At 49.0% G+C, this 16,328-nt stretch overlaps 1 protein-coding gene across 4 annotated transcripts in view; it reads right to left on the bottom strand.

Annotated features, from left to right (window-relative positions):
- Nucleotides 1-16,328, bottom strand: part of LOC125738638 (spectrin beta chain, non-erythrocytic 5) — a 41,103-nt gene that overhangs the window by 17,521 nt on the left and 7,254 nt on the right. For all 4 annotated transcript variants that reach the window (XM_049007808.1, XM_049007811.1, XM_049007810.1 and 1 more), the window contains exons 4-14: nucleotides 11,970-12,116; nucleotides 10,826-11,017; nucleotides 9,466-9,552; nucleotides 8,853-8,971; nucleotides 8,323-8,437; nucleotides 7,484-7,561; nucleotides 6,879-6,994; nucleotides 4,779-4,941; nucleotides 1,134-1,279; nucleotides 736-832; nucleotides 100-249 (exon numbers count right to left, since the gene is read on the bottom strand). In XM_049007808.1, the coding sequence (XP_048863765.1) occupies nucleotides 100-249; nucleotides 736-832; nucleotides 1,134-1,279; nucleotides 4,779-4,941; nucleotides 6,879-6,994; nucleotides 7,484-7,561; nucleotides 8,323-8,437; nucleotides 8,853-8,971; nucleotides 9,466-9,552; nucleotides 10,826-11,017; nucleotides 11,970-12,116 (1,410 nt within the window). The remainder of the gene's footprint in view (nucleotides 1-99; nucleotides 250-735; nucleotides 833-1,133; nucleotides 1,280-4,778; nucleotides 4,942-6,878; nucleotides 6,995-7,483; nucleotides 7,562-8,322; nucleotides 8,438-8,852; nucleotides 8,972-9,465; nucleotides 9,553-10,825; nucleotides 11,018-11,969; nucleotides 12,117-16,328) is intronic.

The raw sequence follows: 16,328 nt of genomic DNA, 5'->3' as shown, positions 1-16,328 counted from the left end.
ACCCAGCTGCTATAAACAGCATTCAGGTCATAATATTCTGGCATGATTTTTGTCCTAATTTCTGTAAAACAGTTCCAGAGAGCCCTCTGTACTCTTTACCTTTTTGACCACCTCAATTCTAGCCCCGTTGGACAGGATCTCCTCTTCAAGGGCGGCCTGGCACCTCTTCGCAGCCTCGAACCCATCCAGGTTGGCGGTACAGCAGATGTGGGTCGCCATGGCGACGTTGTTTTTCAGCCAAGTGAGAGTCTTACAGAGGCCAAATGGACAAGAGAAAGAACAGGACCAGCAGTCAGGCCAAAATTCTGCAAATGGGATGATATTTTACGCTGCCATCTGGCTTATTTGGGAGGGGACCATGGTCCAACCTCTTCAACTTTGCTCCTAAAATCTGCTCCTCTGCCCCCACTCCCAAGCTTGTCCACCCCCCAGAAACATTCTCTCTACCGCCCTGGCTCTGATGCCAGGATAATTCCTGGAAGCCAGACAGCTTGACCGAACCAGGAGATCCTTGGCGCTCAGTTTCTCTCAAACAAGCATATATCACTCTGTATTAGGTGACAACTCGCCCCCCTATAGTCCTGGCCTGTATGACTTCATTTCTCTTGCATCTCATTGGCTGCTGGCTCAACTCGGGGCACAATTAGGCAGCCCAGCAGGAAGCCAAGATACTCTAACCTCTCCCTCACTTTCCTGCTCAGACAGACGTGTGGGGTCCAAAGCCAGATCGGGCACCTTATCTGCAGACACGGTGAACTTCTGAAGCTGAGTATACAGCTGTGATTGGCCACGTGCAGCTGCCACTCCGGGCTTGGTCTCCTTTGGCACTGCTCTGCAAATCAAAAACAGACTCGATTTTACCACTGCATCACCCTTCCCCCTCCGCTTGGCTCTTCCTGATGACATCACTTGTGTGTGTGTGAGTGTGTGTTTGTTTATATGGCATGGGAATGCATCACCCTTCCCCCTCTGCTTGGCTCTTCCTGATGACATCACTTGTGTGTGTGTGAGTGTGTGTTTGTTTATATGGCATGGGAATGCATCACCCTTCCCCCTCTGCTTGGCTCTTCCTGATGACATCACTTGTGTGTGTGTGAGTGTGTGTTTGTTTATATGGCATGGGAATGCATCACCTTTCCCCTTCTGCTTGGCTCTTCCTGATGACATCATCTGCGTGACCGGAGCCACTTCCTGGCACTTGAGTGGCGCAGCTCCTCGGAAATGCCTCCGCTTCTTGGCTGTCTACCGGCATTTCTCCACTTCCAACGTCTCTCGCACCCTGCAAGACAGAACAGCGAACCTGGTGTCACTGTTGCCTGGAAGTTGTTTGGAGTGAAACTAAAGTGGAAGGTACTGGAAATATCTTGACCAGTGGATAAAAACCATCCGCCAATGTAAGTGGGTAATCCGTATAACTGCATACATGACTGGCATTTACAGGTGTGATGCTGCCATTTATTTATTTTTTTTGTGGGGAAAGCCAAAGGGAGCCCCCTGCAGGCTTCAGGCAGAACTGCAGCAGGCCGTCTCACTTATTAACTTAAACATGCCCTATAATCCTCCTTTCAACAGCGCGTCTTACGTCGCCTTGATCTCCAGAAGGGATCCTTTAAATGCGTATCAAACATTACATCAGCCTCCCGCTCGAACAGCCGAGGACAGATTTAACAAGCCAGGACTCGGGACGTCCAACGCACGCGCATGTCCGAGAGGAAACTGCCAGGCTGTCATGTTAAGTGATTCATTGGCTCATGTGCTTCTAATTACAGTGACTTAAAGCATCCTGCCTACCACTTCTCTGCCCTGTTGACAGGATATTTACGGAAGCTCTCGATAGCCATACTCAGCGGGGGCCTCCTGGGACTCTAACCCTCAGCCTTTGGGGTCCAAGATATCCACTGGTTCTTCTGCGGACGTCTCTGGTGTAGGAATCACTAGGGCTGTCTAGTTGTGGATTAGTGCCTTCACACCCCTTTTCAAATAGTGGACATCTAAGTGTTTATGTCCCTCTCCTGGGTGGGAGGGAGCACTGATTTTTTTCCCTGTGATTTGAGAAGGGTTCGTTGTGGTGCCTGTCTGAAGAGGCAGATTTACGGCGTACTTTATGCCCCACGGATTCCACAGGCTGCCCGTTCCTCTCTCCAAGCCGGAAGGTTCTCTGCTTTGGCACGTTCCCGTTTTCCATCCTTGCCTGGCCTTGGCTCGGCAGGGAGGGGGTCAGGGAAGGCCAGGGGGAACTGGGTGGGCGTAATAACACTTGATTGGACTGTACTCCTTCCTCAGAAGCGTTTGGGGGTGTAACCGAGCACCGGGTTTCAGTCTTTAATGGTGTCATGGGTCGTGTGATGGGGAGGGGAGCCAGAGTCTCTGCACAGCCCTGGTGCTGCTACCAGCCACTTGCCAGCAGTAAGAGGCTCCAGGAGCTCAAAGTGAGGGAGCCCTGGTGGACTCCCTCTCTGTCAAGTAGGTACTGCACGCCGGAGCGCAAGTAGACATTCTGACTCCCTGACAAAAATTCTGGTCCCCCCGCCTGATGTTATGAATAATTTTACACACTCAAGGATTTTCCTGAATATCCATTTTCCTGGCACCTGACAACAGGACCATCAGCTGGATGCAGCAAGATCAAGTAGGTTGGGGCTGCAGTTGATGTCATTGATGAGACCCAAGGCAACGCAGCCAGGTTACCAATCCAATGCTCAATGCAAGCTGCAGGAACAACCCGAAAAAGGCAGCAAGCCTTTGACAATATATTTATAGTTTATAATGCTTGGAGATTTAAAAGTCAAGTTAGACTAGGTACCAGCGCTTCGGTACCAAGGTCTTGCAAGAGTGTGCTCCAAGGGGGACATCTTCTGTCTCCCCAACTTGATGTCAGTCAGTGCTGGGAATGAGCACATTCTTTTGGGAAAGGGTGTCATGTATGGGGTCTCATGCAATTTGTGAACACGCCAGTCCGTATATCGTTGGTGCTTAATTGCAAAAGGGGGCACATTGGCCTATTTATAAATCCAAACATAATGGTCGTGCTCAGCTAGGCCAAAAGTGCCGATTACTATCTGTGATGCCTGGTCTCCAGACGTTCGTTCACATCCTTCATCTCTCCCCTTGGCTTCCATTATAAACAACATCAGGCATTTTTCTAAATGATGGCCCCAAGCTCTTTGACTCTCCGCAGAAAAGCAGCAAAAAAAAAAAAAAAAAAAGAGAATTATGTTGCCGGAGGCAAAAATAGCTCCCTGACTTCTTCTGCCCCCGAGAGCGAACGTTCTGTCCAATCGTGGTCAGGCTCCATCTGAGTCTTTTCTCTCTCCCAGCGTCAAGTTGTGGGGTGATGTCAGCCAAGAAGCATCGCGGCCCCCACCTCTCACGCCCCATCTGGTACAGGCTCGCCCATCTGGACACAATTAGGCAGGAAAAACAGCCCGGCAGCGTGTTTGCGCCACGCCACCGGCGCGGAGTCCCGACCGCAGCCCGGCCCTGCCGTCGCCCCTATGCCCGGCTGACCCGTCTGCCCCAGTTGGTTAGAAATCGGCACCAGGATGAAGGTCGGTGGAGATGCTTGTGAAAGAAGGAGCTGGTTGCCCAACCCGGTCAGAGGTCATTGAGAGTGTTCATTCTCTCCGGCGCAAAGGTCATTCCAGCCGCAGCCCCCGGCTTCCTAGAGCTATGAGCAGATGTTCGTACCCACGACCTGCTGCGGCTCCTGAGCTGCCGGCATGGGCTGCGCTGGTGCGGATCGCAGCGCGGGTCAAGGCGCCGCATACACGACCAACGGCTCGTCATGACTGAGAGTAAATGGCGGAAACGGGGCTGTGGGTTGGGTCTATCAGGCACGAATGGCACAAAAATGGGACGTAAAACCAAGTGATTCTGATACAAGTGAGCTACGGACACAAAGCTGAAAGATAAAAGGAGAGTAAAACATCTATACTGGGAAGCAGGATTCCCAGCTCAGAGGGCGTTCTGGGTCAGCGAGGATAAATCGAGGTTCAGATACACACACACGTGACCAAGATGCTGCACATTAACACCTCAGACAGACAGATGCCCCTTGTTGTACCTTTCCGAAAAGTGCTTGGCCTTGCTTCCCTCTGTGTACACATGTCCCTACGGGTAAACAGCTAGCAGGGCTGCGAGCAGACGTTCCAACCTTAAAAAACATCTCAGGAACATTTCCATTTCCTGCCAGTCGTCCAGCAGTAATTGGAGGCGAAACGACCGGGCTAGCAACACAAAATCTTTGTTAATATTCAGTCATGGTCCAGGAACTGTGTGGTAGCAGTCATATAAAGGCTGGAGATCCAGAGGATGCCCTGAAAGAGAACCACCTCCTTACTTCCATACAGAACCAAATCTTCTGCCCTGGTGAGCTTCCCTTTTTGAGGCGAGCGCGTAGAGACATTACTCTAACCATAATATTTACCCAAGTCGAGGGGATACAAAAACTATTAGATTTTAACTTTAAAAGAGGTGGGTATTTGTACTGGCACCCCGTCTGTGAGCATACTGTTTGATTGGAAGCACATGGATCCTATGTGCCAGTCCAAATATCACCTTTAAAAGTTCTTCCTCTGTGTTGCACATGTAATGAGGCAGTTTAACGGTCTTGAGCTGTGAGAACAACTTTGTCATCTAGCAAAATAAATGGAGGCTTTTATCCATTATCCAGGAGTGTGAAAGCGTCTGTGATGTTCATCTATCTGTAATGTGAATGGTGGTGGCTGGGGTGGGGGGCATCACACAGAAAGCGACCACATAAGGGAGAGACAACTGACCACACATCCTTTGAGTCGGTTCTGCTCTTCTTTGACCTCCTTTCCCATAATCCTGAGCGTCTCCGTTCCCACGCTGCCCTGGGACTCGCCGGTTGGGGTCGCGGGGTCACCATCTTCCCTGGTGAAATCGGAGCCGGGTGAGGGAGGGATCGGCTTCTCTTTCCTGGGGAGAGGCAAGGAGGCTGTGATCTAAACCCAGAAGTGCATGTGAGCGCAAGTAGACCGCATGGAGGCCCTCTGGCTGATTCTAATTATACTCGGCAGCAGTATGAGGTAGTGGAAAGGGAAGCGAGCTCGTTACCGGCGGCTTGCAGGTTCAAACTCCTGGTGGGACGTCGCTTCTGTATGCTAGGGGGCAAAGCGCTTGACCTTGGTTGCTATTTAAACATCCCTGGACAAGGGCGTCGACTAATCACGTAACGGTTTCTCAAATATTCCCGTCTGCCTAAAAGTCAAGCGGCTGACAGAGTGGAGGGTGATGTCATGTCAGGGTGCTATCTACCCATAAAAGCATGTGATGTAGTGCAGGAATGTCCCCTACAATGCCGAGAACCGATAGCGGAACAAGCCGCAGTTTATTTTTACAGCCGTAGCATTTTGTTCAGTTTCGTGTTTAAAACAAACAAAAAAAAACCGAAAGTGTAAACAAAAATAAATCTGCTCTGCAGAGTCTTATCTAGACATTCGCTCTTTCCATGAATGTGCTTGACAGATATTTTCCAGCACATGCACGCGACCTGTTTGCAGAAGAGAAACTAACGGCGTGTAAAAGAAGGTGAGAGACGCCTGCTCGTGACAGCCTACGGCGACACTAGGGAAATACTACCCCGGTGAGGCTTCAGCAGTGATAAAACCTGGCAAGCGAAGCACCTGACAACCTGGCACAAACAGTGTGACTCAAAAATGGCAGCATCTGTCTGCAAGGCGAATCTGGAGGTTTTCGCTAATTAAACGTGGTCAGCTATGACGAGCGATGAAGGCAGACGGCCACCTCATGGCTCTAAAAGCAACCTCGACAGATATGAAGCAATACTCCAGAAACGAAATTCGATTATGTGCCCAGAACTGGCTATCAGGTGTTTCCCCTTATGGGCGGGGCAGGTATTGACTGACTTAGGGTGTCTCCCCGACCACATCTACGTCTGAGATGCACCAGAAGGAAATCCCAATACTGGCTCATCACCTCCAAACTTACAAATGCACATGAATGTTGGGGGTCCCGCCTTCCTGTCCCAGGACGGTTGCCTGGAAACTGGCTATTTTTACTACATGTGATGTTCGGTACTGTTAGATGCCTGGTTTTTTTTTTTTTAAATAATTCTGTCAGTGTTCAGGAAATGATTTGAAAGGGGTCAGATGTTTGAGGAAAACAGCCCTTGTTTGGGTTTAAGAACACTAAGGACTGTTTACTGGAAAAAGCGAAAGGATGAAACCATACAACAGCGATGCTTCGGAAGTCCGAGAATAACAGGAACATCCATGCCAACAATTCACTTCATGTCAGGAGACGGGAAGTGCTTTTCAGGGCATGTCATCAAGTGTGAACTGGGAAAAAAATAAAACTGGTTTTCTGCCCGTCACTAGTATTTAAAAGTTGGGGGGGGGGGGGGTTCAACAAAGTGATCCATAATGATCTACTATCAGGCGGCCGAAGAATTCCATTAAGACTCAGGCAGGATTTCTGTGCTGAGGTCTAAGGATCAATACATCAGTAGGCTCATATATCAACGATAACTTAATTCAGGGCAGATTTTCTCCCCAGTGCTCTTCACGGAGCTCACAAAAAAAAAGAAATAAATGCTGTATATGTTTCTCTGAATAAAACCCAAACCAAACACAGAACTAATCATGGATGGAAAGTTATTGGTAACAGTCAAAAAGTAAACAGACTTTTTTTTTTTATAGGGGTCTAATTATTATTTGGACAGGGTCCCCTTGGACCTCTGTGGGCGGTTGAAGGGGATGAAGTACAATAATAACCACACTGAAAAGCACTTCCCGGTCTGTCGAGACCACTAAGATTCCATTAGGGAGTGAAATGGTTCATGTCCGTGGTGTGGTCCATGTGTATGGTACCGCGGGGCAGAGGGAGAGTCCTACCTGATGGCCTTCTGGAGGACAGCCCAGGCGTCCCTCACTTCACTCTGCTTCTGCACCACCCTGCTCGCCAGGGCTGGGTGGAGGTTTGACAACTGAGAAACGGTCACGTCCAGCATCTGGGAAAAAATAGGTGGGGGAGAGACAGGATGGATGGTGTGTGTGTGTGTGTGTGGGGTGAGTGTCGGGGGTGCGGCGTAAGGAAGGAAATTACTCAACAAGTTTGGTGTCGATTTATAGGCCTGGAACAAGATACACTTTATGCTCTTAAAACTTTAGGTCAAACACAGCTATTATAAAGATGGAAAAGAATCATTTTTACATATCCACAGTGGAGTCTTGCGGAATGAGGAAACCCCACAAAGCCCAGATTAAGTTTGGATTTTCCTGGTTGGGAGTCAGCCACGCTGAACCATAAGCTGACCACAGCAGAGTGTTCTCAGCCTGCCTGGCTTACTTTCCAGAATGTTCCAAACCAGCATAAACCCTTCAGAGGATGTTAGCAAATGCAACCTGCTCAGTGAGGCTAGTATTGTGAAATTCCTATTACTTCCACTTTTCATCAGTGATTGTTATGGTTCATTGTGGTTAATGCCCATGTCACTCACCATGATTTGACTGGCAATATCCCTGATCTCTCGGTCTCCACTGCTCCCACAGTCATCGGGGGCACAAATGCTCTTACCCTGAAAGGAGGACAAAAGGGCAGATGGAGATAAGATGAGGAAGAGAATCTTATCAACATACGGGGGGGTTTCCAGACGTTTTGGGCAATTGCAAATGATGGAGCAGTGCTGCAGATAGGATGGAACCCCCCCCCCTCCCCACAGTGTATGTACTGGCCAGGTGAGTGGACACTGAAAGGCTGTAGGGTCAAGAATCCTTGGGATCCAGTTCTCATAAGCCATTATACCAGGGAACTGTTGTACCCTTATCCTGTCCTGAAAATGCCAATAGTGTATGAGTGAATTATTTATGGGATACCGTTAGTACGAGTATTTGCCAACCCTTGTGAACACATCCATCCATCCATCCATTTTCCAAACCGCTTATCCTAATGGGTCGCGGGGGGGTCCGGAGCCTATCCCGGAAGCAATGGGCACGAGGCTGGGAACAACCCAGGATGGGGGGCCAGCCCATCGCAGGGCACACTCACACACCATTCACTCTTACATGCATTCCTACGGGCAATTTAGCAAGTCCAATTAGCCTCAGCATGTTTTTGGACTGTGGGGGGAAACCGGAGTACCCGGAGGAAACCCCACGACGACATGGGGAGAACATGCAAACTCCACACACATGTGACCCAGGCGGAGATTCGAACCCGGGTCCCAGAGGTGTGAGGCAACAGTGCTAACCACTGCACCACCATGCCGCCCCTCTTATGAACACATGTGCTGGGAAAACCAACAGCTGCCCAGGGTGAGGAAACCACTGCCGTCTTTACCTTATCGCTAATGGCACAGAGGATGCTGTCCGCCTGTTGGTAGAAGGAAGACACCTCCAAGGCAAGCTGCAGACTTTCATGGTAGTCTTTAAGAAGAGTCTGAACCTTCAGCCACCTGTGAGGAGACATCATGAAGTCTTGAAGGTGCCCTGGCCTACTGCTTACTGGCCTAGCTGAACAACTACTTAATCTACTTTGACATAATTATTTTGTCAGTAGAGGATAAGAGGTCAGCACTGATCATTAGCGGAGAATCAGCATACAGGAGTCAGGTGCCATTTCAGGTCCTTTAGGTCAATGTCCTTTGAGAGGCGCTAAGTTTACAAGTCAGTTTATATCTAATTCAAGAAAAATGTAACACATAATATAATACAGGCATCCCACTTTTCCTAATAGTCTCTCCTTGACTCCAACGATTGAGCCATGATCTTTAGGAAATCTCGTCCCTCAGTATTTTTGGGACACTCCCATCCACTGTTGGCAAAATTACCAGTAATTTGTTCAACATAATAATAGTTGAAAGCACATACATTTTATTGATATGCTTCCTCCTGACAGAGATGTTCTTACTCTCCGTCTTGCTTTGCTTCTCCAGTTTTAACGCCAAGTGATTGATCTCCTCATGCAGAGCCCTGTAATGTGGCTCATCCTGTGGAAAATGTTAACAAGGCTTCAAAACCACCACATGGGAGCTGCTACGACTTTCTTCTACTTGGTTGCCCCATCGGTTGCCAGTGAATTAGACCAGACCGGGACCATCACAGCTCAGAAGGTGCTACAAGCGTCACAGCTAAGTGACGGACTTTGTGAGAAAATCCGATGGCATACAGATCTTACCAGATAATTATATTACTCATGATTATATAAACATTTTTCGGATGATACGAGTTTGTTCAGTTTCAGCTGATATGGAGCTGTACATTTCCAAGTTTTATTACGGTCTAGGCAATTTTTCTGGTACTCTTAAAAACGAAGCGCAAACGTTTATCATCTAGTCAGTCTGCCTCGTTCGAAATTTCAGACCTCACAGATCACGCGGAAAAACAAACACGGACTGCGGTTGCCTTCCATAAAAGCCCAGACACAAGGTAAGGAGACGCCGCTGAAGTAGGTGGGGAGCAGAGGTCTTTTAACGGCACTCACCTGTTTCAAATCCAGGATTCTTCTCGTCAGCTGCATTTTGTCGATATTCTCCCCCAGGCCTTTCACCAGCGACTGCTCCTCTTCCTGCTGCTCACATATAAAAGGGGAGACTTAAAAGCCGTCGCCCGTCTTAACTGGGAACATGAATTTTTCATTAGCGAGGTTGTTATTCTCAATTATCCCTGCTACCTGGGGATGTCAGAGGGAACAGGAGGTCGGGGGTCGACAAGTGAATGACGGGCGTCAAATCCAGGTCACGTGACCAGATGGAGACGTTAAAAGAGATTCAAAATAAGGAAGGGAGATGGGACACGTACCCGGTTTGTGGGTATTTACAAGCAAACAGGCACTGTGCCATTTTTTGTAACGCACAAATGCAATGGTTCGCACCACCACTAGGTGGTGTGTGGCTCAGTGGGTCAGCCCTGCAATCAAAGGGTCACCCTTTCAAGGATTGGCAGAACAGTCACATCTTGAATAAGGCCCTTGATCCCCTGAAATGCTCGGGGGGTGTTGAATAAATGGCCGACCCTGTGCTCAGACACACCTGAATGTCTGTGTGTCTCAAAGGAGAGCTGGATGGAAGAAGCATTCCTATGTACTTGTGCAAATGGCAAATACAGCATCATTTCATTTCATTTGCAAGGCATCATGGGTAAGTCACATAGCCATCCTTGTTCATTCACAAAAGTGCCGACCCCACCCCTTTACCCCAGACTTACGGCCGTCCGCATGCTAACCGCAAGCATCGGCACGTGGACCTTCTGCTTTTCAGAGGATATGAAGGCATTTTGTCACTTAGACCCACCACAGGTTGGCCAAATAAGCAGAGAGAGTGAGTAGGCTGTCTCTCAAGGATAGGTAACCCTTTCCTCTGAGACTCTGCAGTCTCCAGCACTGGGCGGCTGTCAGGGCACATGGGTCAGAAAGGGGTGGTGTGTTCCCTCTCGCGAAAATCCCCTGGAAAAATCTCCCGGGCCACACCTTGCAGCTCACGCCCCGCATTTCCTCTCCCATCCTCGCCTTCCTCTCTGTCTCTCATTTGTTTCCACGGGCGTAAAAATGATGAGTCAGCCCATGCCGACAGGATGCGTGCACTCGAGTGAAAAAATAAAAACCGAAATGATTCTGCCGCTTCGACTGCGGCACAGAGTGGAAGGAAACTGTCAGGAGACCCTCCTCGTGGATTTTATTTCGGTTTCAAGGCTCTATGACGTCTCGCAGACCCAAAACACGGATTTCTTTCCGCATTACGTAACCTCGGGTGACCAAGCATAGCAGAGAGAGACACTTTCTGACAGGATATGCTCTTGTACGTCCGCTGGAACATCTAGATCCATGTCGACAGAAGCCGCAGTACCTTTTCCTTTATCCAGACCTCCAGTCGGTCCACCTTCTGGTTGAACTCCTGCAGGCTGCGTGCCCCGCCCAGCGCCCTGGCCTGGCCGGCGGCCATCTGCTTCAGCGCCTGCCACTGCTCCCGTAGCTGGGCGAGCTGCTTCTTCACCAGCTCCGAGGTGGGGTTCGCCCAGCAGACCAGCTGCTCCCCCATCTCCGGAGAAGCAGAATAATCAGGAATCTGCCGTTCTACAAATCCACAGTTCCGCAAAGATGCAGTTCTCGCAAAGCACAAAACACATTTTGCATTGTCAGCTTCCCGATGTTGTTGTATCTATTTTACTGTTATATGCTGATAATTTATTTCCATTTACTTTGGCACTATCTACTGTATATACAGCCTTGAGTCCAGCCGCCCCTTGTCTTGCATTGCCTTGCATTGCCCTTTAACGTTACTGTGAATCCCTCCTTTTGCCACTTGCTGTCTCTATGTCACACCCTGATCCTGGGGGAGCATTATCTCAGGCCACTGTAAACTTACAGATGGGTGGTACGACTATAGATCCCACTTGACGTTACTTGTTATTACACAATCAGTTCTGCAGTTTAAATCCTTTTTCTTCATTTTACAGTAAGTGTCACACGTGACTTTTCCTCCTTCTCTTTGTCATACTATTTTAGTTATATTTGAAGATCGCATTAATGACAGGGCCTGCCTTTCTAAAATGACTCCATTCATAAAATGTTCTCGAAGGTTAAATGGCTTCAATCATTCTACCTGTGATACACACCCAGGGAGGAGGTCCTCCTTCCAGGCCTAAAGCTTGGCCACACCAAACTAATTTGGTGCAGAGGCATGTCATTCTGATTCACACATCAGCTGATGAAGAAAGAGAAACTTCGTTTTTGACCCAAAGCGGTCCTTGGCCACACCCTCTGCATGACAAATCGGCCCAGTTGGAGGATTCTGTCTGATGGAGATTTTAAGCTATAAACATTTAAGTTGCAATTGATTTTGTTGTAAATAATATGGTAGAATGTGTTAAACTTCTATTATGCAAGGTACACTCGAATGACTTTTAATTTTGAAGAATTACTTAAATGTTACTTTAAAAATCTCATGCGCAGAACTGAGGCAGGGAAGGGGATGGGGGGGGGGGGCTCACCTGGTTCAGCTGGATGAGGTTGTTCTCAAAGTCCTTGAGATCCCTCTGGAGGGTCTGGGACACCTGCTCCCAGTCCTGCAACGGACACCTTTGTACACTGCAGCCATCTTTCAGGTCCCTCAGCTTGGCCTTGATCCACTCCTCTGCCTGTAGGCGGGAGAGAAATGTTGGTACCCAGGGAGGTGGTACTGGGCATGCAGGACACTTGGCTGAACTCCACAGAAGAGCACACAGTTTGTTGAAGGCCAACCTCTTCATCTCTCAGGTGTTATGACATCATTGTTGAATTACCGAATATTACCCATCATGCCATTGCTGTATACCAGAATATTACCCATATGTGCCACATTCATTGGCGGTTGCGCTCAGTGTCTGTTTAAGAAACGACATAACACGATCACACGTGAGACTGTTGTCATGGAAACAGAGGCAACAGCACTAAGAACTCAGCCAACATCTGGTCTCATCCTTCCCACCCCTAGAGTAGCCATGGAGCGGGCACATCCAAACACGACAAGTGGACAAATACAACGACAAGATGATAGAAACCAGCGCAGGCCGCTTCACGAGCACATGACACTATTTACTTTTCGGCTCGGCTACGGCGGCCCGTCGCTCGAGGCGGCTTCCAAGCCGTGCACGAGCCGCCGCGATGTGACATGAGGTCGAGTCAATCTGCGTCGCCGTGGCGACACCTCGCATTTCCCCTCCTGTTGACCGTGTCCTGAAAAGGTTTTGCTAAACATTTTTCTCAAGGTTTGCTGTTAAGCACACGACCCACGTATCAGACTACGCTGAGGCTTACTTCCATTGGGCAGGGGGGTAGCAAAAAATTCTGGACCCCCCACTGTACATTTTGTGGCATGTGGCGTGGGTCCCCCTCCACTCGCCTGCATTCCAGGGCCCAGGAAGACATAGGGTCAGTGGAAAAGAGAATCCATCAGGCATGGACAGCAGGGCAGACTTGCAGTGCTACTTTTCCACGTGTTGCAATTCTTAATTATGCCTGTTTGAATGTGTGTGTGGGAGACGGAAGGTCACCGTCCATCAGGAGTCAGCTGACAGTCCCAGGTGGGTCTGATTCCTACCACCTGCACCATGCCTCTGCCTTTTTATCTGTGCGTCTGTTGTGTGCTTTGGCAGTAAATGGGACCAGACCAGGAGAGGCCGTTGCAGCGTTAAACTCTGATTTATTTTATTCGTTCTCTCAACAGCCAAAGCTGATTTCCCCGGGAAGACCTGTGAGGCATCCTTGCTTTTGTTTTCGTTCGGTGCCTGTAAACGGACAACGTGAAATAGAAGCCGGTCCCACACGGGTCTGTTTGTTCGAACTGCGGCGCCTCCCACAGCTTAACTACAGCCTGCAAGGTCACATGCGGCACAGAACATGTGGGATCTTCACCAAAGGCTGTCTGTGCATCGGCGCTCATCACGTCTATCTACACCATGCAGCTCTCATGCCATCCTGACAAAACGAATAGGACCTGGTGGGATTTAGGCAAGGGGCATTCTGGGATTGCTGCTGTTCCTGAGGTAACTGGCCTCGTCGCAGTGATGACACATGCATCCTTAGCCTCCTCAGGGGTGGGCTACGTGAGATGAATCCTGACTGAGAAAACCCAGCCACCCTGGAGGAAGGATTTTGGAAACCGCTGACTGTGCCAGACGAAACCTCCCCCCCCTCCCCCCCCCCGGGTAAAACACTTCAGCCCTTACATGAAATTAAAACGTGATGTCATCTCATTTGTTCTGAGCGCTCATTAGCGTTAATGGCTCCCCTCGGCATCGTGGTATTCCTGATCCTGAAAGCAGGAGGAAAAAAACAACATTGCTGAACAAACAGGCCGCTCCTATCGGCCCCCACCGGCTCCCGGTACAATGGTGCCGCTTCCCGCGCCGATGACCTCAGACGGGAAGTCCCTGTGCCTTTGTGTGTTCCTGTCCCTCAAAACAATGGGCCATTTATCAGGAACGTTACACACCTTACCGTAAACGTCTGACATCAGCCCATCTCCGCTGCTCAGCTAGCAACAAGAACTTTCAGGACTCTTATGCAAGATATGCTGATGGTACTGCAGCTGAGACACAGCCCCTTCACGTCATCCCCTTACCTAGTACTGATATGAGCAGCGTTACAGCTACCAGTGATACATCATCCTGCCCATGGACCGTGGAACGCATGGGGGGTGCATGTCCACTTTTGAAAAACTCAGATACAGTCTAAAAATACAGCTGATCTGAAGATATCAATTTTCTTTTTGCCTCACATTTTTGTTTAAAAAATGCACATAGCACAGCTTTTAGTAAGAATGTTTTTTTTTTGGTTTGCATTATATTATTTAAAGGTATTTTTTCGTGATTGTTCATCTATGCATTCTTAATGATGCTCCAAAAGTTACCAGTTCCTGGACAGGTTTGGGTAAAAGTGTCCAGTGGTCATCAAAATTGGCATTAAGTCTTTATATGTATTTTCACGTTGACTGGAGGCATTCTTGGAGAACACTAAATGTCAGCTGGGTTGTACATGGAATATACACCCTGACAGATGTTCTTCAGCTAAAGTAGTGTAGTTTGATAGTCTCTGCTCGTAGACGCAGACCACAATCTTCTAGGATGTGACCCCTAATATGTGGAAGGAAGGATGTGGAAGGTCCCAAACTGGGTTTGAACGCAGGTCATAGTCATAGAAACTGCATCACTGGACCTGGCATGGATATTGAGCAAAGTAACTTCACACAAGGGCTTCCAATCAAACTCTGAGGTGATATTCAACGAGTGCGACTCGGGCCCATTAAAGATCAAGATCCGTCGGAGATCCTGTCTTTGACGACTGGAGCCATATTAACAACAGTCCGGTTTCCGTGAGTCACGGAGGATGTTCGCTCTGGGACGGAGATATGGAGAACCTGAGATGTTTTACAGCAGAGCCTCAAGGCCGTCTCTGGGCAAGAGCTTGTGAACGGTCATTTTACACCGTGTTGCTGGCCTTCCCCGCTCTGTTTGCAAAATAACTGGAAAAGAAGCCCAGCCTTTACAATCGCTTCCTCTTCCTACTATGTAATGCTATGAAAACAAATTTTCATCAGCTGTATCAGCAGACCATATCACCGTAAAGGAGTTTTTGTACTTAGTTCATGCTGGTGGTTTGAAGTGCATACAAAACAAATACATTCAATTCGACTCTTTCCAAAGCCCTGCCTGCTTTAGCGTGCAAAGCATTCAGTAAGAGCCGACGGCCGGTCTGGACGATAATAAACCGTCATGCCGCTGGTATCGATGCAAGTGTCGGGCTACTTTAATTTTTTTTTTCTTCCGCGCTTCAGAAACTGTCTTTTACCGTTTTTGTATCATTGCTACAATCTTGCACCCACTTAAGTCACCCTTTGAAATGGGAGATGGCTGGAGGGGGTGTCCACGCCGGCAGCTGGCCCTGCTGTCCCCAGTCCGAACCCATGCAACGAAAAAAATATGTCCTTGTGTACGGGATTGTGTGCTGTGATGAGATAACATGAGGCTCCTGCTGCACGGGCTGGTCTCTGGTGGGCCACAGGCTTGGAGAAACAGAGCCAAACAATGATCTCATTCCCAAATAATTGCTCCTCTGGAGGCTAGCCCCCCCCCCCCCGCCCCCCCCAGCCCCCAACTCGGCTCACAGGCTCAGTACAAATAACGCGAAACTCTTCGCCGGGTCAAGCTCTAGAAACAGCTCATCTCCCTCGCTGTTTTCCTCTGCCGCTGTACCTCATTTGTCAATAGGCAAGGATCTGTTAAAGAGTTCATGGTTTTCAGCCAGCGTTCGCTTTGAGGATCAGCTCGGATGGCAGGCTCTGTCACCGGCGGCCTGCCGCATGCCGTTACCCTGAACACGAGGCTGGTGTCCCGCCCCCTTCGTCACCATGTTCCTCCGGTTTACACGCGGAACCGTGGTAGGACGAGCAGTCACTTGAGGATTTCTTTATATCTATCCGAGGCAGAGGGGGACAGGGGAAGGAGAAATGGAATTTCGCAGCAAAGGATGCGGCAAATCCCAATTTCCAAAAAAAGGGATGGAATAGTCATGGGCTGGTTCGATTACATGGACCCCTGGGGGGGGGCATTACCTTCTGGCAGATGTAGCTTTAATTTATCTGCACATTTATTATTAAGCTGATGAAATGGGGCCACGAACTCAAATTGCAAACCACTTTTTATGTATATATGAATGTATTCCTGAGTTCTACAATGATTTCGATGACAGCGGCATAGAGGCACCACAGTGGGGCAGTGGTTAGCTCTGCTGCCTCACACCTGTGAGACCTGGGCTTCAGTCTCTGCCAGGGCTCCATGTGTGTGGAACTTGCATGTTCTTCCTGTGTCGAA

This window comes from Brienomyrus brachyistius, chromosome 3 (genome assembly GCF_023856365.1).
Source record: "Brienomyrus brachyistius isolate T26 chromosome 3, BBRACH_0.4, whole genome shotgun sequence".
Taxonomy (NCBI): domain Eukaryota; kingdom Metazoa; phylum Chordata; class Actinopteri; order Osteoglossiformes; family Mormyridae; genus Brienomyrus; species Brienomyrus brachyistius.
This window is presented reverse-complemented; position numbering and strand designations above follow the sequence as displayed.